This window comes from Meriones unguiculatus, chromosome 4 (assembly GCF_030254825.1).
Source record: "Meriones unguiculatus strain TT.TT164.6M chromosome 4, Bangor_MerUng_6.1, whole genome shotgun sequence".
Classification (NCBI taxonomy): domain Eukaryota; kingdom Metazoa; phylum Chordata; class Mammalia; order Rodentia; family Muridae; genus Meriones; species Meriones unguiculatus.
The window spans coordinates 88,102,070-88,128,617 of NC_083352.1; the positions used below are offsets into that span (position 1 = coordinate 88,102,070).

General features: G+C 51.4%; 2 protein-coding genes across 2 annotated transcripts; both read right to left on the reverse strand.

The window, feature by feature from the left end:
- Positions 1-46: 46 nt before the first annotated feature.
- Positions 47-3,502, reverse strand: B3gnt4 (UDP-GlcNAc:betaGal beta-1,3-N-acetylglucosaminyltransferase 4). The gene is made up of 2 exons (XM_021631356.2): positions 3,322-3,502; positions 47-1,262 (listed from the first exon to the last, which is right to left on the reverse strand). The coding sequence occupies exon 2, from the start codon at positions 1,250-1,252 to the stop codon at positions 182-184; it is 1,071 nt and encodes a 356-aa protein (XP_021487031.1). The 5' UTR covers positions 1,253-1,262; positions 3,322-3,502; the 3' UTR covers positions 47-181.
- An 89-nt stretch (positions 3,503-3,591) lies between these two features.
- Positions 3,592-24,562, reverse strand: Lrrc43 (leucine rich repeat containing 43). The gene is made up of 12 exons (XM_060383232.1): positions 24,437-24,562; positions 21,511-21,771; positions 19,664-19,774; positions 16,669-16,808; positions 14,420-14,658; positions 13,701-13,915; positions 12,757-13,121; positions 7,162-7,303; positions 6,883-6,972; positions 6,461-6,649; positions 6,095-6,128; positions 3,592-3,812 (listed from the first exon to the last, which is right to left on the reverse strand). The coding sequence occupies exons 1-12, from the start codon at positions 24,560-24,562 to the stop codon at positions 3,685-3,687; spliced, it is 2,040 nt and encodes a 679-aa protein (XP_060239215.1). The 3' UTR covers positions 3,592-3,684.
- Positions 24,563-26,548: the final 1,986 nt, after the last annotated feature.

A 26,548-nucleotide genomic window follows, 5' to 3' on the forward strand; every position in this document is an offset into this window, starting at 1 on the left:
GGGCACTGGGGTTCCCTACAGCCCTCTGGCAGCATACACTCCCATCAGGACATGCTGGACAGGGTTGCCAGGTTTCAGCACTTTTAATCAAATAAGGTTGGTGGCATTATAAAAAGAAGGGACCAGCTTTCAGTATTGTTTCTCCTGTGGTAGGCGTTCCACAGTCCCTCGGAAGCTTTGCTCACCCCAGCCCCGAGGGCTGGGGTCTGCTGGTAGCTGCACATGTGAGCCTCTCATCTGTCACCAGTGCCCACATGGTCCACATCTCCAGGGGGCTTAGACGGTGAACCAGCAGGAGCCCTCTATACAGGCAAGGGTCCCAGGGGTCCAGGGGCTGCTGGATTCCAAATGTCTTGAAGCCGGCATGGTGTGTGGGGCTCACCCCTAGCTTTCTCAGGCACATCCCCACAAAGACATCATCAATGGGGAAGAGTTCCGCCTCCTCCATGGCTGTGTGAAGACGCCTCACAGTGGCCTGGGACATGACGTAGCCGCCGCCTCCTGCGTACGGTGGATAGTGGTGGGCCCTGTACATGGAGAATGGGATGAAGTATTTGACTTTGGAGTTCCTGTTGGGCCTGGCCAGGCGGATGACATCTCCCACTAAGAGGTCCTGGGTTGGATCCCAGCCCTCTAGGAACTCAAGCACGTTGGGAACGTGGATAAAAACGTCATCGTCTCCCTTTAGTATGAAGTGGGCCTGTGTGCAGGCAGCTGCCATCCAGCGCTGCACATGCAGCTCCTTGAGTGTCAGGTTGAAGAAGTCCTCAGCAAAGTCCCACTGCAGGATGTCATCAAACTGCCAGCTCTCGTAGGCCAGCAGCTGGGCTGGAGGTACAGGTCCTGCCACCCCCAGGAGGAACACCAGCTTCAGCTGCCGGCCCCTAGCCCAGCTCCCAGCCCTGCCCCAAGTGCTTCGAATGGCTGCACGCTGCTCAATATGACCAGGCTGTGACTTGATGACCAGGAGCAAGAAGGTGTCCCTGGCACACTCCGAAGGCTCCAGCAAGATGGAGAAGTTTCGGCAGTGTCGATAGGTTAAAAAGAGGCGATGGCGGCTGGGTAAAGACAGGGAAGTGTTAGCAATTGCTAGGTTGGGTGGGCACTGGCTGTGTCGAGGCCTTGGCAGCGCCTGGAAATGCTGGCGGGCCTTGAAGCTGACTGCTGGTGTGTGCTCCTTCAGAAAGAGCAGGCAGCTGAGCAGCAGAGCCACAAGGCTGCAGAACAGCACACAGCCCAGACTGCGCAACATAGTTGAAGCCCTGTGGGGAGAGAGCACCTGAGCGAGGCTCACACAGCCCGTTTCAGGAGCAAAATGAGTTACCTGCAACCCTTCAGCTAAACCCTTGCCCAACTCTGGGACTTTTGGTTTTCAAAAAGGGTCTCATTTTGATTAGGCAAGCTTAGCCTTGACCAGCGGCAAGTCTCTCGCCTCAGCCTCTCCACACACTGAGATCATGAGATGAGCCACTCTGCACAGGTCCTCCCTAGAGGAAAAACAAAACTGCCCTGCAGCCCTCAGCTCTCTGCTGCCATCCTCTTGGCAGGGCTAACATCTCTCTCCCATGTGGCCTGTAGCTATTATAAAGCTGAGACAACATTCTCAAGTACCGTATGGAATTTTAAGGGCAAAAGTGTAACTTTAGTCTTGAGTCACATCAGAAGCATGAAACACGACATTTGGGGCTTTCCAGATCCACGACGGAAGCCTACAGTCAGCCTGGTCCCTGGCAGGTCCTGTATTGAGTTTCTGGGTAACACAGCCCCAGCAACAGCAGAGCCCCAGGCCTCTCGGGAGAGGGAACTGCACGACAGGGCAACAGGCAGCAGTGGTTCACAGAACAAAAACCACAGAGCGTGAGGAGACGCTGGGGGAAGAGGCTCAGAGTCAGGGGCTCTGTAAACTACATGCCAGCCTCCCTCAGAGTTCTGCTTCCCAGTGCCCCAGGTCTGCAGGAACGGACCTCAGACTTCCCTCCCTGTCACTGTTACCTGAGGTCACTGTCCAGCTTTGCCATGCATCCTGCCTAAAAAAAACTTTTCTGATTTTTTTTCCCCCAAGACAGGGTCTCGTGCCCAAAATAACCTCAGACTTGCTGTGTAGCTGAGGATGATGTTGAGCACCTGAGCACCCTGCTTCCACCGCCCCAGGCCTGGGGTTACAAGCAGGGCTTCTGAGGTGCTGGTGGCATGCGCGCTACTCAGGCGTTACAAACCCAGATGCTAATACAAATTTTCTACTAGCTCTCCTTGCCTCTTTCCCTCGGAGGCTGGAGCCACAGCCAGAGCCAGCTCCGCACCTAAACACGGTCTGAATACCCATGACCACATCTCTTTCCCATCCTTTGGTTCAAAACGGTCTATCTGAGGCGCCCCATCCCTGCTGTTCTTAGAGATAGATGTCTAGGGCATCTTTCCTACCATCTCTAGCGTCAGCCAAGCAGCTAGGGGCACCCTAGAAGGCATGAGATAGAGCAGATACTAAGAACGAAGTGACTGAGGAAAGGCCACAAGACCTTGGGACACTGGAGCAAGAGCACGAAGCGATGGGACAGAAAGTGACACGAAAAGAAAACAGCCAAGCTCTGCGCTGAAGTAGGGGCCAGGCAGACCAATCTGAGGATGAGAGCCTCCACGGAGGCTGGGGCGCTGCTCATCAGGGAGAGCTGGGAACGCCCGGCGAGGCTGAGCAGCACCGCCCGCGGGCGCAGCCGAGGAGCAAACGGGTGCCTCCGCTTTAAAGCGATTCTTACCGCGGATGAGGGGATGTGAAACATGGGGGGGGGGGGAGGACTCAGGCTGCTAGAACGTTCTTAGGCTGCAAAGCGGATGTGGGCCTTGTGGGAATTCGGGGACCGCAAGAGCCGTCACTGCTCGAGGGTCGCAGGTGTGAGGAGTGGATCGCAGGTGTGAGAGGAGGAGTCCGCGGCCGCCCGCGCCACTCACGAAGCGGGAGGGGGTTCTGGTCTGTCCTGCGACCTGGTCGGTAGCCGCCCACGCCGCGGCGCCCCACACCCACGCCGCAGCCCCCGGAAAAGCCCGCTTCCCTGCCCGAACCTCCGTCCCGCGGTCCTCCCTCTGCACTAGGCGCCTTGGGCCCTGCGCGCCCTCGCCCGCGGGGTGTCGGCAGCCTCGGGCTCTGGGGAGCGGGTCCCGGGAGCCCCGCTCTTTCAACCCGAACCTACGGGGCTGCGGTCGCCGGGGCAGCCGCCCAGACCGGACCCGAGACGGAGAGGCCACCGAGAGCCGGCGCTGCGGCCCCCGTCCCTCCCGCCAACCGGATCCAGCGCCGCGGGCCGCGCGACCTCAGCCCGGACCTACCTAAGCTCCCGCGGGGGCCGCGCACCGGCACGGGCGACGCAGCCTCCCACCTGGAGAGCCGGGAGCCACCCCGGTGGGCGGGGCTTCAGGGGCGAGGCTCCCGGCGAAGGCGGGGCTCCGGGGAGGGGCGGGGCGACGCGGGAGGGCGGGGCTCCGAGGGGGCCACGGCGAGGCTCCGCGGAGCGAGACTTCAGGGGGCGGGGCCACGGGCTCCGCGCTCCGCCCCAGGACGCGCCCGCGGTCTGCTGGGAGCCCAGCGCTCCTCCCCGCGCCCGCTGGGCGGCCCGCGCCACGCCCCTCCCCCGACGGGCGGCCCCACAGACTCTCAAGCGCGGGCCCGCGGAGGAACCTTTACTCTCCCCGCTAGTCAGCCATGCCGAGGAGTACTTCCTCCACCGTTCGGTACTGCTGCAGCTGGATCTGGATCTCCACTGTCAAGGGCTCCAGCTGTTCCACGTTTTCGATGATTGGAGTCGCCGGTTTGGACCTCTCTGAGAAAATAAAAGTGAGAGCAGCTGAGTCTCAAGGGACAAATGGGCTGCAGGTCTTCCCGAGACCTGCTCCTCTCTCATCCCAGAATTCAAGCCCTGTCCTCCGACCTGGAGAAGCTTGGCTTCCGAAAGAGATCCAGAATGGTAACCGCAGAAAAGAATGAACTGCTTCTAATGAGGGCATTGAATAAGCCTCAGCTGTTTGAGTTGCAAACGAAATTAGCTACTTTTTGCCGCCAACGCTGACTGCTTGAGGTCCATCCCCAGGACCCACTTGTCCCTGTGACCTCCACGTGCAAACTACAGCCCTCGTGTGCACGTACACGTACAAAATAAATAAATAATGGAAAAAGAAAGAAAAAGGAAAAAAAGACACCGAGGGTGTAGCTCAATTCGTGGAGGGCTTTTTGTAGCCCTAGCTTTGATCCCCAGCACTGCATAAGAGAGGGGGAAACTGGATATTTTGCAGTGTTTTTTTTTTTGTTGGTGGTGGTTTGTTTTGTCTTTTGAGACAGGGTTTCTGTAGCCCTGGCTGTCCTGGAACTCACTATGTAGTCCAAGCTGGCATTCTACTCCTACCTCTACCTCTCAAATATTTTCTTATTCATGAAGAAATCATGAAGCCAGGTGTGGTGGTGCACATCTGTAATCCTAGACCTTAGAATGTGGAGGCAGGAAGATCAGGAGATTAAAGTCGTCCTCAGTTACATTGCAAGTGCAAGGCCAGCATAAGCTACATGAAACCCTGTCTACAAAGAGAGAGGGAGGGAAGGCTGATGAGATAGTGTGCCAGGTAAACGCTCCTTACATCCAGAGTTCAATCCTTTTCCCTCCACCATGGTGGAAGGAGAAAATGGACTCCTACAGGTTGTCCTCTGACCCCTAAACAGGCACCGTGCACAGTATATATACCGATACACACACAGATTTAAAAAAAAAAAAAAAAAGCAAAAACTTAGCACTTACTGAATTTGTTGTAAGATCCAAGAAATATTCACAAACCCTCTTTGAATCCCCCCTTAAAATACTCCCTTTGGGGCTGGGGCTAGAGCTCAGGGATGGAACAGTTGCCCAGCATGGGTTTCCTGGGATGATCCTTAGCAGTCCTCAGAGAGGAAATGAGCTCCCCTCTTTTTCAGCTTCCTGTGGGTTATGGGGTTGGCTTTCCCCGAGTCCGTCAACCAGAGCAGCATGCCCCCAGCTAGACTGCAGCTGCAGCTGCTCCCAATCAAGCCAGACAGTAAGAGACAGAAGTGTTTTATTCAAACAAACAAGCAAGCAAACAAAAAAAACCTTACAAATTATCCTCACAGTCTGGAGTCACAAGACGGATCCGTGGAGTCCACTACGGTGTGTCCTCCAAGGTTTTTTTTTGTTTTGTTTTGTTTTGTTTTGTTTTAGGGCAATGTCTGTCATTAGTCTGAAACCCAGTGAGCTGGTGAGCCTAGCTGGTCAACCCCGGGGGTAAGTGCCTCTTTCGTCGGCATTGGGGTAACAATACCTCAGGTGATTTGTTTTCTTGTTGTTCTGTTCTAAGGGATTGTTTACTTGTTTGCAAGGGGTGGCTTTTTTTCTTCTGTTTGTTTCTTGAGACAGTTTCAGGTAGCCAAGGCTAGCCTTAAACTCATGTAGCTGAGGATGACCTTACACTCTCAATCCTCTTCCGTATCCCAGGCCTGTACCACCATGCCTGGCTAGAAGTGTTTCTATTAAAGGCACTGAATGCTATAAATCAAAAACTTTAATGGCACTCCACTAATTTTGAGTTCAAGGCTAGCCTGGTCTACAATAGAGTTCCAGGCCATTCAGGGAGAAACAGACCCTGACTCAACAGCACCAACAATAACAACATCCCCTGCCCCCAAAATCTAACACACCGGAAACTGAGGCAGGATTATGAGTTCCAGGCTACTATGGGCTACAGGAAAGAAAGAAAGAAAGAAAGAAAGAAAGAAAGAAAGAAAGAAAGAAAGAGAGAGAGAGAGAAGAGAGAAAGAGAGAGAGAGAGAGAGAGAGAGAGAGAGAGAGAGGAAGGAAGGGAGGTTGTGGGGGAGAGTGAATGAAGACTATTAGACTTACCTAGCTGAGAAGTGCAGATGCTCATAGAATGAAGTCCCGATGGGTTGGGTCGCCCCCTCAGCCCCCGCCCCAATGCCTTCCCCAGCAAACATAGCCTACATCTGGGAGTCATTCTCAGTTCTCTCTTTCCTGTGGCTCTATACCTGGGATGGCCCCGGGGCTCAGTCCCTATCCTGCTCTGAGTGGTCATTGGTAGGTCTTACCTTTTTTGGCACCTTTCTTTGTTTTCTTTGAATCCTGAGAGAAAGAACCACAAAAACAGGTGCTTGCTGGGGCAGATGCAGATCCTGAGGCTGACCCTGGGGGACCCCCACCCAGGCCATGGATTCATCCAGGAACTCGGGGAGAAGGGTCCCTGATGAGGAGGATGGCTGACCCAGGCCACACTTGAGGAGGAGGTGTCGCCAAGCCAGCGACCATCGAAGTGCCCAGCAGCCCTGACAGACAACCAGGGCCCCTCGAGAATGCCACCAATCCCAACCTCACCCCATCCTGCCTGGCCCAGCAAGCTTTCCATTAAGAAGATGGGAGGCAGAGACAAAAGGGCAAGACCAAGGGGCCCACAGTACCCTGGCCTGTGTCAGCCTGTCGGACTGCAGGGTGCGGACCACCCCAAAATTGCACACAGTGGACACCAGCGTCTCCCCTGCCAGCAAGGGCTCCAGGTACACCGGGCCGCTCCCCAGCACGCGTAGCACAGGCGGGTCCTGCCGCAGCTCCCTGGGTGCCTCCTTTTTCTTCTTGAGCCCCTTTTTTTCCTGTGGGTAGGGCCGGGAGTGCAGATATGAACGAGACTGGGACACACACACACACACACACACACCCCTGGTCCCCCCATCCCCAGCCCCAAGGTGGCCCAAGCAGGCCTTGCCTTTTCCTTTTCCTTTTCTTTTTCCTTTTCCTTGGGAGCCTCCTCGGCTTTCTGTTTCTTGTCTTTGTCTTTCTTGTCTTTGTCTTTCTTGTCTTCTTTCTTGTCTCCCTTCTTGTCTACCTTCTTGTCTCCCTTCTTCTGGTCTCCTTTCCCCTTTTTGGCAGGCAAGGAAACCTCAACAGGAGTTGACAGCACAGGCCAGGAGAGGATCTAGATGACAAGATCCAGCAGGAAAGCTGACTACTCTGCCCCCATTCCCCTTGTCCTTTCTGGAGAGGCTCTGAGGGGCAACAAAGGAGGGAGCAGAGCTGTGACAACACGGTGGAAGAGAGGACATTGGAAAGGAGGTGAACAGAGCACTGCAGCCAGCGGGAGGCCAGGGCCTCCTGCCCAGCCCACCTTCTCCTCCACGATGGTGACAATGGTCCCTGTCAGCAGGAAGGCCTTGACCCGCACCAGCTCCTTCAGAGTGTGCGTCATCTCATAGTTGCAAGGAATGACATCTGTCCAAGGCTTGTGCGCGGTGCTGAACAGGACTGTCCTTGGGAGTAAGAGACATGTGTGTAATTGCCAGGGGCTTGCTGCCAACATAGGGCTGCCAGGGGACACCCAAGAAGACGGGCAAGCATCCATAAATGGTGAGGGACCAAGTCGTGGGCAGGGCAAAGGAATCAGAAGGCCAGAAAGGAACACAGGCAGAGAAGGCAAATGCCTGAGAGGACACTTCCTTCTGGGCATGCTCAGTGTGGCACGTCTGATGTACACCCACTAGAACCCCAGGGTGTCAGGCTCTCCTTGAAAAGAGAGTTTTGCTCTGTAACCTTGGCTGCCCTGGAACTCACCACTAGCCAGGCTGGTTGAAAGAATCCCTCTGCCTCTGCCTCCTAAATGCTGGAGTTATAGGTTTGCATGCTATGCTCAACTCCAAAGTTTAAAAAAAAAAAAAAAACAACAAAGTAGTTTTAAAAAAATCATAAATACAAGCCACTCTAAAGTGATGCTTTAATGGCAACCAGAATTCTCTTGGGACATGTGATGGGCATGACAAATGTGGTGAAGCAAGAATTCCAAAGAACGCACAATAAAAAGAGTGGAAAGAGTCTTCCACAGGTGTCCGTAGGCCAAAGTCCTCAGCAGCGTCATTCATAATGGCCAACAGGTGGAAGCCAGCCATTCTTCCATGGCTGAGCAGGCGGTTGAGCAGAAGGAGGTCTCTCCATCAATGGAGACTACACAGAAGGAAAATCTGACCCATGCTACAGCATACATGAACCTTGAGAACACAGCATGCTCAAAGAAATGAGTCAGACACAGACAGGCAAATGTTATAACTCCATGTAGAAGCCACGTGTGGTTAGATCTGCAGAGAGGAGGAGGCGGGACCTGGGCCAGACAGCAGGGCAAGCGGTGTTGACACAAGAATTCTGATTTGAGACGCTGCTGAAGGAGCTTGGTCTCCTGGTGATCACTGTGGCTCAGCCCCAGCACATGTATGACTGAGCTACATTCTCAGGTAGTGTTAACGTGACTAACAATGTTTGTTTGTTTGGTTGGTTGGTTGGTTGGTTGGTTCGTTTTTGAGACAGGGTTTCTCTGTGTAGCCCTAACTGTCCTGGATTTATTTTGTAGACCAGGCTGGCCTCAAACTTACAGAGACTGGCCTACCTCTGTGTCCCGAGTGCTGGATTAAAGGTGTGCCCACCGTGCCCCTCCGAGCATTAAAACTGTGCCAGGGGTGGTGGCCCCAGATACCTTGCGAATACATTTCAGCTAAGAATCAAAGTCTGTAGCCTGCACATGTGACCAAGTAAATAGCAGGAAAAAAAAACATTTTAAAAGAAACTGTGAGTGCACACAGTGACAAGGAGGGCTGAGCACGGGTTCAGGTGGTGGAGTTCTCGCCTACACACACCAAGCCCTGAGGTTCACCATCTCCAGCACCACATGGCACAGGCCTGTGACTCCAGCATTTGGGAAGTGGAAGGAGGCAGCGGCTGCAGCTCCCTTAATGCCAGGTTGGACTATAGGAGATCCCCATCTTAAAAAAAAAAAAAAGACAGTTTACGAAGATATCTGAGACAAAAACGGACGGAGTTGAAAGGAGAAATGGACAAGTCAGCAGAGATGGCTCAGTGGGTAGAGCAGCCTGCCACCAGACTTACCTACACGAGCTCTGTCTCTGGGACCCCCACACTAGAGACGGAAGACTTCTGAAAGGTGTCCTCGGGCCTCCACGTGAGCTCTGTTACAGAGGTGCATCCCCAGGCCCAATTTTCATTCTTTTGCTAAAAGAGTTCTTAAATTATGTCTACCCATGCGTGTCTGGGTGGAGGTGTGTGGAGGTGAGCGCAGCCCCCGGGAAGTCATCAGATGCCCTGGATCTGAAGTCACAGGCAGTCCTGAAGTGCCCAGTGTGGGTGCTGAAGAGTAAACTCTGGCTCTCTTTAAGCACTCACAAATGTACACGTGCAAACTCGTGCACACGCACACACACTTTTTTTTTAATTCACATTTGAGGACTGGTGAGATGGCTCAGTGGGTAAGATGCTTGCTCAGCAAACCTGACAACTTGAATTAAATCCCAGGAGCCCATGAAAAGGTGGAAAAGAGCTGGGCATAGTGGCACACGCCTGCGATCCCAGATCTTGGGAAGGCTGAGGCAGGGGGATCTCTGTGAATTCAAGGCCAGCCTGGTCTACAAGGCAAGTCCAGGACAGCCAAGGCTACACAGAGAAACCCTGTCTCAAAAAAAAATGTGGAAGAAAGAACCAATTCCACAAAGTTGTCCCCTGACCTCACGTAAATACACACAATAAAAAAGACCCCAGTGCTAGATGGTGTTGGCACACACCTTTAGTCTCAACACTTGAGAGGCAGAGGCAGGCAGATCCCTAAGTTCAAGGCCAGCCTGGTCTACATAGTGAGTTCCAGGACAGCCAGGGCTACATAGAGAGACCCTTTCTCAAAAATCAGTAAACAAAAAAATAAACAAGACGCTAGTAAGAAGGCAGCCAAGTTAAAAGCTACAGAACATGTCACTGAGAAAAACCACATATTCATAATAAAAAAGCAAGTTTCACAAATCGATGAGACAGTAGTTAAAATGGGTAGGAGAGACAAAGAAAAGTACAAGGATGAAGCCTAACGGTCAGGTGTAGTGGTGTGTACCTTCGGTTCCAGCAACCATCAGGTACATACATGTGCGTGTGAGGCCCAAGGTTGACATGAGGTGTCTCCTCTGCTCATTCTCCATCTCGCACTTTTTGAGGGAGGTCTATCATTAAAACTATGGCTGGCTGTCACACCTATTCTGGCCAGCCGTCTTACTGCAGGGATTCCCTGCCTGCCTCCCACACGCCAGGGTTACAAGCCTACCCAGCTTTTACACTGGTTCTGTGGATCCAAACGCTAGTGTAAGCGCTTGCGCTTGGGTTTGAAAGGTTCCCGGCGATCTCTGATGGATCTGAGTTTCACTGGGTCTAGCTTGTCCACACAAAGTGGAATTGTAGGCAGTGTCAGGCCATGGGTACCAGCGTGGCCAGATTCCAGTGAAAACAGAACCACTGGGCTTCTCCAGCAGACATCTATAGAACTGTCACAGCACGCCTTTAATCCCAGCATTCTGGGAGGCAGGCAAATCTCTGTGAGTTCGAGGCCAGCCTGGTTCTACAGAGCAAGTCCAGGGAAGCCAAGGCCACACAGAGAAACCCTGTCTCAAAAAACAAAAACAATCTAATAATAACACTAGATAGATAGATAGATAGATAGATAGATAGATAGATAGATAGATAGATAGATAAAAGACTGCCACAGCTCATTGACCTTCTGTGTGATCCAGCATAGCTCTAGTAAGAGAAAACTCTTTTTTTCTGGGGGGGAGGGGGAGGATGTTTTTGACACAGGGTTTCTCTGTGTAGCCCTTGCTGTCCTGGACTCACTTGTAGACCAGGCTGGCCTTAAACTCACAGAGATCTACTTGCCTCTGCCTCCCAGTATGCTGTGATTACAGGTGTGTACCACCACGCCTGGCTTTGACATAGCACTCTTAGAGGCTGGTTTCCTCTGGACTTTTCCCCACATGCCTCTTCATTCATTTATTCTTTCTTTCCTTCACTCATTATAGAGCCTAAACAGGCCTCCATTTCACAATCCTCTTGTCTCAACTTTCTAAATGCTGGGATTACAGGCATGTAATCCTCTCATTATTGCTCACCCTCTCTTGTTAATTTTCCCCCAAATAAGAAAGCAAGAGCAAGAACTCCTCAGCTTGAGGCGTGATGCAGCTTAGTGGCAAGGCAAACGGCAGAGCAGCACCGAATGCATGAACCCTGGTTCAAGCCCCAGCACTGAAACTAAACAGAACAGAAGCAGAGGCCTCCACTGGGACCCACCAAGTCTCTTGGCACAGAGCCGGTTGGTGCCATCCCTGCTTCTTTCTGTCAGTGGCAACAGGACATCTGCCTCCCCTGCTCCGCCATCTCTGTCACTCCTGGGGGGTGGCAGCCCAGCAAGCTTAGCTCGTGTCCTCAGCTGAGGTTTTGAGGAGCACCTAGGGGGGTGGCTCTGTCCTAGGGTGATGCTTTGTAGGCACTCGGACTTGGATGCCGTTGAGGTGACCTTTTTTTATGCTCCGTGTCTTTGTATTATCCAAAAGCTGATTTCTGCCCTGGCAGAGACTTGAGAAAAGGCCGGACTTTGATACTGTTGTTCTTATGAAGCAGCACCTGCCTCAGTTTTGGAAACATCTTCTCCACCACCTTCTGATTGGTTTCCTAAAGAGCTTGAAGGACCCATAGCAAGGCAGATGAGCATAAGCGGAACGTCCAGCAGAGATAAAAACTCTGGGAAGGAGTCAAGGACAGGCCTTTCGCCAGCCAGATGCGGAGGAAGAAGCAAGTGTGTGGCAGATTAGCATAAACAGGTTCAGTTAAGTTACACGAGCTGCTTGGAGACAAGCCTTCATATTAGTAAAAGGTCTCTGCAGCATTGGGCCGCTGGCAGGTTGGGACATTGTGGCAACAGGGTTCCCTCTCCAACACCAACACGAATAAACCAAACACCTCCCACAGCCCATGAGAAGCTAACCTCCCATTCCCGAGGACAGCAAAATGCAAAGCTGCCGAGAGGGTTAGAGGGTTAAGCACCCTGAAGGAGAGCTCAGCTATATTCCGTTTAAATAGCCACACTGTACCCTGTATCCTTATGAAAGCCAGCAGCAGGAAATTTGTTACCACTCAATCCTTACAAAGCTCGGTGTGTGTGTGTGTGTGTGTGAGTGTGTGTGTGTGTGTGTGTACACGCATGTGCAAAATGGGTTTACTAGGCAATAAAAAACCGTTTGCTGGGTGTGGTGGTACCTGGAATTTGAACTATTCAGGAGGCAGAACCAAAAGGATCACAAGTTCAAGGCCAGCCTAGAAAACTTAGAGAGACTTTGTATCCAAGTACAAAAAGAAAGGGAAAGGGGGGCTCTGCAATGGAGTACCTGTCCAGAGGTGATTGCTTCAGCCTCTAGTACTGAAAACAAAGCAAATCAAAAACCTGCTACACCTTGCTACATTTTGTACGATGGATTGAAAAGTTTACAACCAGCTATTGGAGTTACAGATTCCAAAGGATCTTCCGGACTCCTCAGGTTTCTGTACATGAGGCAAAACCCCTCACTCATTTACAGAAAAAAAAATTTTTTAAGAAAAGCTATAAGAATTCAGTTCCAAGAGCTGAGATGGAAGCTGTCCCGTGTCCTCTGTTGACAAGGAGGGTCAACCTTTCAGAGAATTTTGGTCCCCCGGGCATTTGGGGCTCCGTTGTACTGAGTAGAAGGTTAGGGCTCCAGAAAAGAAAGGTCTGTGGCTAAGCCCAAAGCTCCCTCTAGCTCACAGCCTACAGAGCAGCTAATGAGAGGCCTTTGTGGCCGGGAGAAGCCGCAAATGCAGCCCTGGCTTGTAGCTTCCTCAGACACGCCGTCTAACCCCAGCCCCCTTCTGCCCTTACCCTGGGGATGGACAGAGCCGGATGTCTATCCGTGGCCGCAGCTTGGACAGCTCCTCTGAGGAGGTAACTGACTGAGGCATCAGGGGCGAGCGGAGGGAAATGGTGGTCTCCGACTCCTCCGTATCTGTTATCATAGACTCTTCAGAGCCCTGGGCCATCCGATCCATCTCCTGAGCTATAAACTCAGACAACTCCTTGGATATGCCCTCAGGAGACTCTGGGTGAAGCCTCTGCTGGCCCTGGCGGCTTTGGCGACTTGGGCGACCCGGGTGACCCGGGTGCTGGGGCTCTGTATCCAGCAGATCCTCTGGTTGGTCATACTTCTCAGGACCCTCCTCTTCTAAACGATCCGCGGTAGGAGAAGGCTTGACAATTTGCAGACAAAGAACACGTGTCAAACTGTTATCCCAGCAAGGGTAGGTCGACACAGGCCAAGCCGGTGTCTGAATAGCTTATGAATTTGTGGTGCTTGAGCTAGAACTGCGGGTCTTACACATGCAAGGCAGGTGTTTTACCACTGGGCCACAACCCAGCCCCACATGAACTGAAAGCACAACCAGACACACAAACTTAGGAGGCAGGAGGCAGAAACAAAGACCACCTGAACAAACACAACACTTTTCTGTGCTGTTCTTGGGTTTGCCTGAGACGCGGGAGTTGGGCAGGAGGCGTCATGAAAAGCTGGGCCGGGAATACCTGACTTGAGTGGGAAGTTTTGTGCTTCTTCCCTGTTAGGGTCAGTTGTCAGAGGGACAGGACATCCTGAGACTCACCTTGCCCGGGGAAGGGGCTATCGGGCAGAAACCAGGTCCCTGCCTGGAGGAGGGGTATGACTCTGTGTTAAAGAAGATTTCTCTGGGCCCTAAAAAGTGGTTCTGTACAAACACGGAAGCTCACAGGTCTGGGTGAGGCCCAGTCTGCTACCCAGGACAGGCAGGACATACCTCAGTCGGAACACTGTCACGATGGGTCTCCCCCAGGGCACTGGCAAACACATTCCTTACGGTATCCAAATCTTCCACAAAGTCATAGGTCACATAATAGTTGTAGGTGATGAAAGGGCCGTCAGGTCCTGGCTCTGGGTCAAACACAGAGGTGTCCATAACTCCCCTGATGTTTCCAATGGTGACCACAAACTGTGCCTCGTGAGGTAGCAGGTCTGCAAAGGAGGAACGAACGGCAGGACTGAGAGACGGGGCTGCAGGAGGGAAGGCACAGGCTGCCAAAATCCCCACCCCCGCCCCTAGAGTTAGAGCCCCCAGCTCGGCATGACTGGGGAGGAAGCCTATGTACTCGGAGGCTTTGTTTTCCTATCTGCCAGCTGGAGGTGCTGAGAGGTGCTGCAGGGACAGTTCTGAGAGAGGGAGAGGTGGAAAATATCTGAGATGCCAGCTGGTGCCTGTGGCTGTCACTGCCTGGTCGCACCATGACTCAGAGCTCCCCAAAAGGCCTGATGCACCTTATACCAGGAACCACAAGGGGGTGATCTCAAGCCACCGCAGAACAGAAGATGCCACAAACCCCTACCACAAGAGTCCTACACAGAAAAAAACCAGCCAAAGTAGCTTAGTGTACCTGACCAGGGTCGAGGTCAAATGGAGAGCTGCTGGCTAGCTCATGGGACGGAAGCGGGCAAAGCAGAGGCAGGGGTGACTGCACCTACCACCTTGAACGCTGAGTCCCCGGAACTGGTGCTTCTCATTGGGGGACACGGTGATGTCATCCAGCACACACAGGCGTGCCAGGCTGTCCACGGTAAAGCCTCGGTAGTAAGGCACGAGGGCCAGTGGGTTCCCCTGCAGGACCAGCAGCCGCAGGTGCCTCAGGGTGCTGAGACCGGCTATCATGCTCTGCAGGTCTGTCAAGTCGTTGAAGCTCAGGTCCAGGGAGACGAGTTTGTGCCTGGGAGGTCGGCCAAAGTACTGGTTAGGAAGCTCGGTGAGCAGAGACACAGCCCCCTGGGCTGCACCCAGATTAGCTCTTGAGCCTGTGTCTCCTTTCTCCCTAGAACACAGCCTGTGCTCGTGGACTCTCACAACCCTCCCCGCCTCGTTTCCAGCTGGACCTCCCTCTCTGTTAACTATCAGCTTAGTGCTGTGCCTCTGGAACATTCTTTGCAAATTGCTGCAAGCTGCTGTAAGAGGTTGGGTATGGGGACCTGGGAGAGATACTGAGCTGGACGTCTCTATTGAGAGCCATAATGGCCGAGGCCACAGGGAGCTTGTCAGCTCGTTTTCCAGACCAGGGTTTATCAACTTGTGCGTTGTGACCCCTTTTGGAGTCTAGAGACTCTTTCACAGGGGTCCCGTATCAGAGATCTTGCATATCAGGTATTTACATTGTGAGTCAGAACAGTAGCAAAGTTACAGCTATGAATTTTGTTGTGGGGATTGCCACAACATGAGCAGCTGTTTTAAAGGTCGCAGCATTAGAAGGTCGAGAGCCGCTGCCCTAGAGGATACGGGAGAGGAAGAAAGAATGAATATGTTAGTATGGACGCACGAGACTGACAGGCAGCCTAAGCCTTCAGTAAAGACCAAATCACAGATACAGGCAGAACTCTGTCCCATGCAGCAAACTGACTCCGGCTCTGAGGCCAGAGGCCAAAGAAGCACCAGGGGAAATTGTCACAGCACATGTCGCGGTCACCACAACACCTTTCCCACAGGCTGAGACAGCCTCTTCCCTTTCTCTCCTCTCTCCCTCGTTCCAGCAGCCTGTCCTGCTAGGCAGGTCACTGGCCGGTCCCCGGGAAATGGCAGACGGAACGCCCTGGGCCTTGCCCCAGGCCGTCCTACCGAGAGAGAGCTGGGTTCCCGGGAAAGACATCCTCTTTTCACTCTAAGACAGCAAACGAGGAGTTTTCACACAAGCTTTTTGTGAAATCCAGAGTTGGCGTTAAGCCCAAGGTTACAGTGTGTATTCTGAATCAAAAACCAGATTCTTGCTATTAGTCAAGGGCATGAACCTAAATTGACTGTTCCAGGAAGACCAAGTATGTGGTTTCCTGTGTGTCTGCTAAGGGCAGCAGACAATGGAAGGAAGGGATTCCAGTGAGACTGACTGTGCAGACTGCGTGAGAACAGCAGAGCAGGGAAGAAGCCAAAGCTCCACCAGAGAGGGCCTCCCCTTTTCTAAGGCACCTTCCATCCCCAAGAGCATCAGAATGGCTGGACCACCCTGGAGATAATGGGGTGAGGGTGAGGGAGGAGAATATGGAGTTCTACTACATCTTCAACTATACACCGAGTTTGAGGCTATGTTAGACCCTGTCTTAAAAAGAAAGAGGGGAAGGGGAAAGGGGAGAGGCAGTAAAAAGCACCCATGAAAATATCCTCAGGTGAGGAACTCCTGGGGCCTCTCCCAGGAAGAGTCCTTCTGCAGCTCCCCATGATGGCCTATTAAAGTGGCCTCTGATCTCGCCGTAGGTCTCACGTCCGAATTTTAAATTTTCCACGGCTAATCCAGCAAGGAGACAAACGCCTCTGGGCATGGGGCTGCCCTGCAAAGCTCTGCTGGATGGACATTCAGCCACAATGGGGCACCCCAAGAGTTGCCTCTAGGACAATGGCTCTCAGCCTGGAGTGGTTTTGCCCCTCAGAAGACGTTGGGCTCTGCCTGGAGATGTTTGCCTCCAGCAGCTAGAGGCAAGTGTGCTGCTTAAATGTCCCCGCAGAGAAGGCACGATAAGCTGAAACGCCCCAGAACTAAGCTGACGACCCTCCAGCCCCTGGCATCCTTATCCTTCCTGGAGCCTCGGTGATAGATTGTGACTGGGTGAGAAAAAGAGCCTAGTGTGGGTTCAGCAGCCGTGGAGAAGTTAGGAACAAGCCGAGCCAAGCCCTCCAGGGCCGAGTCCCCACACCTGCCTCTGAGTGCCCCTCTCTCCTTTCATCCAGACTCCCACATTACCAGTTGTCGGAGGTGATGTACAGACTCTCCAAGGGGCCCAGTAGTTTGTTGTGGCCTAGCCCCAGGTGCTGCAAGTTCGGTGGTGGAGGGGAGCACAGACACTCCATGCTGCTGATCAGGTTGCCATAGAGCTCCAGCACCTGAGGAGGGACAGCATTGGCCATGACTGGAGGGCCTTGTCCCACTCACCACAGGCTCCTGGCCCTGCCCTGGGAAACTCGGAAAGGGAGTTTGGGTTGCCGGCTACTGCCTCCCTTTGCCAACTTGCTTTCAATAATGCAATAACAGGCTGTTGTGTGGCTCAATTGGTAGACAGCTTATCCAGCATGCATGGGACCCTGAGTACCATCTCCAGAACCTCATGCCAGTGTGGCAGCATGCTCCTGTAACTCCAGTATTTGAGAGGTAGAGGTAGGAGGATAAAGAGTTAAGGATCCTTCTTGACTACACAGTGAGTTTGAGTCCAGGTAGTATACATGAAACCCTGTCTCAAAAGGGAGCTGGGCATGGTGTTACATGCCTTTAGTTTTCAGCACTCCTGGTGGCAAAGGCAGGTGGCTTGCTGTGAGTCTGAGGCCAGCCTGGTCTACAAAGCGAGACTAGGACAGCCAAGGCTACACAGAGAAACCCTGTCTCAAAAAAAAGGGGAGGGGTAGAGGGGAGGTATGAGGATGGGAGGGGAGTCACAGAGCTGACTACACAAGCCTGATGACCTGAGTTCAATTCCTGAATCCCAAGGTGGAAGGAAAGAACCAGCTCCCACAAAGCTGTTTTCTGACCCACGTGTGTGCCATGTGCCCCTAATACATACACAAAATAATAAAATTTAAAATAAAAAAAAAATTAACGTAGGAAGAGTGGGCGAGGTGGCATGTGCCTATAACCCTTGAAACACAAAGCTCTCAAGTTCCTGGCTAGCTTGGGCTATTCAGCAAGTCCCGAGTCAACCTAGAATACAAAGCAGCATCCTGTCTCAAAAGAAAAGGGGGCGGGGGTGAGGAGAACGTGGTTGGGCGTAGAGGCAGAACATGCTGCAGCCAAAGGGGAAGGTTCTTTACAGTTTGGAAGGAGAGGTGGTAGGGAGTGGTTGGGGATGAGTTTTTTGTTGTCATTTTGTTGTTTTTGGTTTTTGTGAGACAGGGTTTCTCTGTGTAGTCATGGCTGTCCTGGAACTCTCTCTGTAGACCAGGATGGCCTCAAACTCAGAGATCTGCCTGTCTCTGCCTCCCGAGTGCTGGGATTAAAGGTGTGTGCCACCACTTCCCAGTTTACCCTAGCACCCTCTTAACCTGTGGGAATGCACAGGGATGGGCGTGGACCATGGAATACGCCCTGAGTTAGCAGCTCTGTTTGCCCCACTTTTACTTCTTCTTCTTTTTTTTTTTCCACGTAGGAGGTTTATTAAGGGAAGGGGGGAGAGAGAGAAAGAGAGAAAAGAGAGAGGAGGAGAGTTAAGAGAGTAAGGAAGAGCCACTTTTACTTCTTACCTACAGTCCATCTGGTGCTGTCTTGAGCAGGCATGGAGACAAGCCACTAAATCAGCTGAGTCAGTTCTCAGCCTTGAACTCCAATGACGCCATTTTAATATGCTCAGCTGAAGACTCATGATAAAGTGTGGTCTACCCTCTTTATCTGTTTTGTGTGCATATGTGGGTGTTTATATGTGGGTAAATGTGTGTGCGTGCACATGTGTGTGCACGTGTGTACATTCATGTGTGTGAAGCATGGGCACAGGTATGCGTGTACATACATGTACATGCACGTACATTCATGTATGCACGTGTGTACACGTGGGTATGAATGTGTGTACATGTATCACATATGTGTGCATACATTTGTGTTTGCATGTGTGTGTGTGTGTGTTCATGCAGGTGTACACATGTGTGTACATATGTGTGCATGTATGCATGCGTGTATGTGTATCTGTGTTTGTATATATGTGTGTGTTGTGTGCCTGTGTTTGTGTCTATGCATGTGTGTGGAGGTCAAAAGACAAACTCAGCTTCCTCAGAAGCCGCTTACCTTGTCTCTTGGGATGGTCTCCCACTCACCTGGAACTTACAATATAGACAGGCTGGTTGGCCAGAGAGTCTCAATGCCTCCCCCCCCCCGTGTCCACCTCCCTAACACTGAGATAAAAAGCACACCCCAGATAATCCATATTTCTCACATGGGTTCTGGTGACCCAACTCAAGTGTTCATGCTTGCAAGGCAATCATTTTACTGACTAAACTATCTCCATAGCCCCTCCCTCACCTATTGTTTTAACATGGTAAAATGTATATCATACAGATTAGCCATCTCCAGCATATAATTCATGGGCTTTAATTACATTCACAATGCCAGCTACCATCATCAGCTCAGACAGATGTCGGAAGGAAAGAAGGAAGGAAGGAAGGAAGGAAGGAAGGAAGGAAGGAAGGAAGGAAAGGAGGGAGGGAGGGAGGGAAGGAAGGAAGGAAAAGACCACTGAGCAGTAACCTCCTGGTCCTTCCTCAGAGGAACAGGTCCTTCCTAGAGGCCCCCATGACCTCTACTGGCTTTTGTTTCTGTGGCCTCTGCGCTTCTACATATTTCATTAAGTGTAATTATATGTAAGATCTCTCTCTCTTTTTAATCTGGCTTCTTTCATCTGATGTGATATTTTCTTGGTGATTATCAGAATGACCTTCCTCCTTTTATAAGTGAACAATGTTCTGTTTCATGGAGAGACCACATTTTGTTTTCTGGTCATCTGGCCACAGGTGCTGGGTCATTCCCACTTCCTGGCTGTTGCGAATAGCAGGACTGTGGACACTGGTAAACCAGAGCCTGCTTGAGCCCTTCCTTCATTTCTGTGGGCATAACTGTGAAAGGCCGGAAGTGCCATGACCAGTAGGGTTATGTAACTTGTTGAGGAACATGGCCTGTGGAACATTGGTCTTAGCACACAGCTACCCTAGCCTGAGCTGTGCAGGGGAGAAGTTGGGTTCTAAGACCCCATAAGAACCTGTACCTTCAATGTTGGGGGTAGATTGTTTGCATCGATTTCCTCAATTTTATTGGCACACAGAACCAACTCCTCGAGCTTTAGAAACTTCAAGAGGTCTTTATCCACTAGAGTCACCTGGAAGGAGAGAAAGGGAAACGGAGGACTCTGGTGAGCCGGGCAGCCGCTGTGACAAAATGCCATGTCCAGGCAGCTGAAGGAAGAGCTTCTTTTGGCTCCTGGTTGCAGAGGGCTAGATGTCCATATGGAGGGAAGGCATGGCAGCAGGCGGTGGGAGCTACGTGTTCACACTCTGACCACACAGAGGAGGCAGGGAGAACAAGGAGGAGGGATGCGGCTGCACTCCCCCAAAGCCCACCATCATCGATGCACCTCCCAAAGGTTCTATCACTGCCCCCAGAGGACTGCGAAACAAGTGTTCAGATGCCTGAGTCTGTGAGGGGCTTCTCTCAGTCAAAGCAAAACTCGTCCGTTCCGAGTTAAGTCCCAGACCTTCAACCTCACACCCTTTTCCCTCCTACAGAACCATGGCGTGGTTCTGAAGGGGTTAAAGGCCTCTTCCAGCCCTGCCCCGACTCTAAAGGGTCCTGTGTCCTCCCTTAGTTGGATCATGGGACTCTTGGGAAAACAAGGTTCCTTTCTTCTGTCTATACCACATGAGCCCAAGGAACTACTGCTGTAGGAGACCAGCCCTCAGGGTAATTCCACCTTGTTGCAAACTGCCATTTAGCTGTTCTTTAGGAAAGGCCAGGCATCCTTTCCTCTGCTGGACAGTGTCTCCTGAGACCAGCAGAGGTGCTGGAGCACACATAAGCATTCTTTGGCATGGTGTGACTCTCTCTGCATCCTGTTCTCGGAGCCTTGCTTACCTCTAGGTGATACTGAGAACTCAGGCTTGCTTGGATCCCTCTATGGACTCAGAGCCAACCAAATTTTGGGAAACGGAAGAATGGAAGGATGTAGGGAGGTGTGGGTGTGGATGGGAGTGTTTGCATCCATCACATCTATAAGCAACTCAATAAACACATTGTAGTCAGCAACACGAACTTCAGGAAGTTGTTTTTAGGACTGTTGGCACTTCTTGATAAATTTTACATCTTCCCCCCCCCCAAAAAAAATCATATAATCGTTGGCCTGTCTGGTCTTCCAGAATTACTCTGGGTCAGACAGAGCAGGGTCTGCTACCAGCTGCCTCATCACCCTACCCATGAATCCCAGTTTCCTGTGACCTCAAGGACATCAGAAGCCCTTCCTGGCTGGGCTTCCCTTTCCTATAGTGTTGAAGTCTGCCAGTTTGCCTAGATTGTCGGGCAGGGGGAGTGTTCCCCAGGATTCAGAAAGTCCCGGATAAAGTGGTATGAGTGAGTCACAGACCTGTTTTAATCAAATCACTTCAAAAGCAGACCTGCTTGACATTAGCCACCCCACCCCAGGCCCTCTCTTCACACTTTAAAGTAAAAAGAAACATTGTGGATCCTTTGGAAGGAGAGCCCACTGCAGTGTGTGCAGGGGGTCAGCCATAGATGATACAGGACTCACCTCCTCTGGGGTTAAAGAGACAGATACATAGGCCGGCCGAGGTGGCACACACCTTTATTCCCAGCACTCAGGAGGCAGAGGCAGGCAGATCTCTGTAAGTTCGAGGTCAGCTTGGTCTACAGAGCGAGTTCTAGGACAGCCAGGGCTACCCAGAGAAACCCTGTCTCAGGGAGAGACAGACAGAGACAGAGAGACAGAGAGGGGGTGGGAGGGAGAAACAAAGTCATGGAGGCCCTCCTGCCACCTAAGCTGCTCTAAAGGTCAGGGTGTCCCAGCATCGGCTCATCCACCCCGTGATTACACCCAACACTTACCCCCTTGTCCACTACCCTCAGGGACCGGAAGTAGGAGTAGAAGAAAGTGTCTTTGATCATCTGAGGATTCCGGATGGCCAGTTCTCTCAGGAAACAGTCCTCGGCACTGGAGTCCTTCAGCATGGCCCAAGGAGAGTGGCGGCTTCGCACGAGGCCCAGTAGCGCCTCCACAGTCTCCTCTCCTGCACTCACTGTCTCCTCCTCCTTTGGGACCATTTCCCTCCAGGTGTGCCATGTTCGAGGAAGAAAGCGTGACTTATTCTGCAGAGGTAGAGGTGGAGGCCTTCTCACATTTATTTATTGTGTTGGGCCTGCATGTGTGCAGACGTGTGTTCACCACAGCAAGCGCACATGGGGCTCTGTATTATTCAGGGTTCTCTAGAGGAACAGAACTTACAGAATCTGAAATATCTCTCTCCCTCTCCCCCACCACTGTCTCTCCTCTCTCTCTCTCTCTCTCTCACCCAAATTAAAGGGGATTTATTAGAATGGCTTACAGGCTGTGGTCCAGCTAGTCTAACAATGGCTGCCTACCAACAGAAGGTCCAAGAATCCAGTAGTGGTTCAGTCCATAAGGCTGATATCTCTCATCTAAGTCTTCAGTATATGCCAGAATCCTGAAGAAGTAAGCTCTAATGCCAGGGAAGGAGTGGACTTGCTGGCGAGAGCAAGCAGGCAAAGAGGGCTAGCTTTCTTTTTCTGTGTCCTTTATACAGGCTGCCAGCAGAAGGTGTGGCCAAGATAAAAGTGGACCTTCCCACCTCAAAAGATCCAGATTTCAAGAGGGTCTTCTCCCTTCAGATGACTTATTTAAGAAAACAAATTCCTCACAAGATATACCCAGCCACTTAGATTTTAGTTAACCCCAGCCACAGCAGAGTTGACAACCAGAAATAGCCATCACAGGCTCAGAGGACAATTTGCAGGAACTGGCCGTCTCCTACCACATGGCTCCCAGGGATCAAACTCAGATCATCGGGGTTAACAGGAAGAGCCTTTCACACTGAGCCATCTCCCTGGTCCTATCTGTTTGAGACAGGGTCTTATGTAGACCAGGCTGGCTTTGAACTCAGCTTTGAGTAGCTGATGATTACCTTGATTGTCCTGTTCCCACCTCTGAAGTTCAGGGACTTCAGGCATGCACCACCACACTAGGTATGATGGGATGCAGGACCTCCAGCCTAGGGCTTTGTGAATGCTACAGAAGACTCCACCCACTGAGCTACAAGCCTCAATTGGCACATGCTAATTATTTGGGGTTTTAGTTGAGTTTTAATTAGTTGAGTTTTGCTGTGAAGCCTAGCCTGGCCTTGAACTCTTAGTCTTCCTGTCTCAGCCTCCCAAGCACTGAGAATACATATATTTGCCATCGACACTGGCAAGACACAGAATAGTTAAAAGACCAAGTTTTTTTTTCACTTTATTCTGAGGTTGAGAAACTTTGAACATAGAAAACAAAAATAGATCTTTGGGTTGGAGAAATGGCTCAGTACTTTAAGAGTACTCATGCTCTGCCGGAAGACCCAAGTTCAGTTCCCAGCACCCACGTCAGGCTTCTCAAAAGCACCTGAAATTCCAGCTTCGGGAGATCCAATGTGCTCTTCTGGCCTAAGAGCACCTGCCTTGGCACACACATACCCAAACAGAGACATGGGATTAAAAATAATGTCATAAATCTTTTAAAAATAAATAAAAGGAGATTTTACATTTCACAGGGCACGTATACACAAGTGTGGACAGGAGGCTGAGTGGGCAATCTGGGAAACGGCGAATCCACAGAAGGAAAGCTTTCTAAAGAGATGGCAAGGCAGAAGGAGGGATTTTAGTTCTCTTGAGTAAGAGGTGAGTCTGCTCATCCACTCCCTCCAAGCAACCGCAGCTCTTCGGGTCTCACGGGCTCGTTTTAGTTCGTTTTGTTTGGTGCTGGGGGTAGGGCTAAGGGCCTCACCCGGACAGACACAGAAAACACCCTGCCAATTAGCTCCGTCTCCCTCCTTAGATAAATCCTTGAAGCCCTAAAACTTAGTGCAGTGCCTACCACAGAGCAGGCGCTCACCCTGTGTCTGTTGACTGAACAAATGGAGTGTGTCGGCTTTCCTCTACAGGGGGAAGGCCAAAGTTTTTCTGTTTTACTTAGGGTAGAGTGGGGGAGGGGAGGAGGCCCGGCTGACAGCCGAGCCCATCAGGCCGATCCCGACCTTTCCTGTGTCTAATTTGCTGTGTCTAATCTAATCAAAATCTAATCTCCTCACCCCACCCTGTGCACACAGCTGATGACAATGGTCCGTCTGCATACTGAGCAGGAGGAGTGTGGGAGCTGAACAGGGAAAAAGACTTTCATGCCCAGACTGGTGCTCCTCTCCCCCCCCCCCCCCCGCGCTGACTACGCCCCGTCTCCCCTCGGCCTGGAAGCAGGGCAGAGGTTATGTCCTGAGTCCAGCACGGCTACAGAAGGGAAGGAGGGAGGGCGGCCGAGGCAGGAAATCCTTCCCCACATGGAGCCTCAGAAAGAGGAAAGCCGGCCCTGTAGCCCCAGAGCACAGGGGAACCATTTTCTACACATCTTATGAGGAGCTATAGAGCAAACTGTTCAAGACCGAAGCTCTTCAAGACTCAGGGAAGCGTGGCTTCTGGAGTTTGGCCAGCCAGCTGCTCTAGGGTGGCATGAGGACAAAGGTCAGCCTGATGTGTTGCATCCTGGGAGGGTGCTCCCATGGCAAGGTGGACACTTGGTTCCTGCATTCCTTCAGGGATCACCCCGAACCACAAACCAGCCACTGCTGAAATGACCACATCCAAACCTGCTCGCTCCAGCTCCCAGCTAGGCACCACCTACTTCAGTTCACTCCTCAAGGCTGTTCTGGCCCAATCTCAGCTCCGCCCCTGCCGGATCCTTCTTTCCCTCCGTCCCTGGGAGAGCACGCACCCAGCTACCCGTGCCACACGGGAATTCGTGGAGACACAGCTTCCGCAGGTGCTCACGCACGGCCTCGCTCAAGGTCCCAGTGGTGTCCTTGGTCACGAAACTACCGCTGGAGTCTCTGGTCGCCATGCTGCTCAAGGCAGTCTTGTTGCTAGGCAACGCCCCGGGACGCGTTACCCTCCGTGCAAAGCGCAGGGAAACAAACTTTCCCAGGATCAAAAACCCCAGCTAAGCTTCTACTAGGCTGGATGGGGCACCTTGCAGCGACAGGCGGTGGACTCCTCTTAGTATAACAATGAGATTCTTCCTCTCCTCCCAAAGATCGGCCATAGAAAGTGCTGACTGTTGTTTTCATTTGTCAGATCGGAAGAAAAATTAGTCCAAGGTTAAACATTTTAGGACCCCAATTAGGGGATCTCAGTGTGCTTCTCCCTACCTCTAGGTGAACTGTTTGAGCACCAGACCCATTTTCCACTCATCCAATCTTGTCTTGCCATCCCCCAGGCACCTCCACACACTAGGGGATCCCCGCTGGTGGTCTCTGAAATCAATGGGACAAGATGACTCTAACTGGGAAACGCAACATCTTTGTTGAGGTATGATTTATGTATCATGAAAGTCATACACTCAAAGGGCACAAGTCTGTGATTTTTGGTGTATTCAAAGTGCAACTGTAATCTTTTTTTTTTTTTTTTTTTTTTTTCAAGACAAGAGTTTCTCTGTGTAGCCTTAGCTGCCCTGGACTCACTCTGTAGACTGCCCCCAGGGGATTACAGCACCACACTTTGTAATCCAGTTATTATCACTGTGATCTGGTCATTTTCCCTCAGGTTAAAATCCATGAAGCAAGCCCAATGTAGTAGCATATGCCTTTAATCCCTGCAAACTCAGGAGGCAGAGGCAGGTGGATCTCTGAGTTCCTGGCCAGCCTGATCTCCCAAGTGAGTTTCCAGGCAGCCAGAGTTACACTGAGAAACCTTTTCTCAAAAAAAAAAGAAAAGAAAAGAAAAGAAAAACAAACAAACAAACAAACAAACAAACAAAAAACCAAAAATAGGGCTGGAGAGATGGCTCAGAGGTTAAGAGCACTGCTTGCTCTTCCAGAGGTCCTGAGTTCAATTCCCAGCAACCACATGGTGGCTCACAACCACCTAAAATGAAATCTAGTGCCCTCTGCTGGTGTTCAGATGTACATGCAGGCAGAACATTGTGTTGTATACATAATGAAATAAATAAATCTTAAAAAAAAAGAAAACAAAAAACGAACCAAACAAAACAAAAACCATGAAGCAAGCACCATTCTACCATCCACTCAGCCAGTGGCGACCAGTGATGCACTTTGTGTATCCGTGCATTTAACTTCTTCCAAAGGTGGAGTCATATGCAGGATTTGTTGTTGTTGTTTTTTAAATGTCTTTTTACTTATGATATTTGCAAGAGTCACCCGCAGAGCCCAGGCTGGTCTCAGACTCACTCGATAACCAAGAAGGATGTTGACCCGACCCTTCTGCTTCTCCCTCCTGAGTGCTGCAGCTACAAGCGTGTGCCGCCAGGCCTGCCTTCATGCCTGTTTTATCATGCATCAGTTTTCATTACGCTCTTTTTGAAATTTAGTTTATGTGTGTGAGTATCTTGCCTGCGAGTAAGTTTATGCAAGCCTGGTGTCTATAGAGGCAGAAGAGGGCACTGGGTCCTCTAGGCCAGGAGTTAAGCTACCATGTCAGCCCTGGGAACCGAACTGTGGTCTTTCGGAAGAGCAGCCTGTGCTCATAAATGCTTGGCAGTCCCTGCAGTCCCCGGATTAGTGGTTTTAAGTTTCAGTTAAAAGCAAGAAACAAGGACTAAAAGCAAATGATCTAGAGAGCTTGTTTAGGTCTCCTTGGCTCGCCCTTGGCTACAGGCTGTGGGCAGTGACTTCTGGATGGTCTAGTGGCCCTAAGCTGTATGATAGAAGTGCCACACCCACTCTCCCCTGTCACTCTGTCTTCCTTCTCATCCATGTTTCATGACAGCACGATCTACTCTTACTTTTTCCTCGATGCCACAAGTGAGATTCTACCCCAGGGACTTATTCAGAGTTGCTGTGACCTCAAGTTTACAAACCTACAGTCGCTG

Excerpts from the sequence above, each read along its gene's own strand:
- B3gnt4 (XM_021631356.2), bottom strand. The coding sequence starts at position 1,252 with ATGTTGCGCAGTCTGGGCTGTGTGCTGTTCTGCAGCCTTGTGGCTCTG.
- Lrrc43 (XM_060383232.1), bottom strand. The coding sequence starts at position 24,562 with ATGGCGACCAGAGACTCCAGCGGTAGTTTCGTGACCAAGGACACCACT. Across the intron at positions 21,772-24,436 it reads CGTGTGGCACGGGTAGCTGG|AATAAGTCACGCTTTCTTCC; the intron begins GTGCGTGCTCTC and ends CTACCTCTGCAG. Across the intron at positions 13,122-13,700 it reads GTGACAGTGTTCCGACTGAG|CCTTCTCCTACCGCGGATCG; the intron begins GTATGTCCTGCC and ends CAAATTGTCAAG.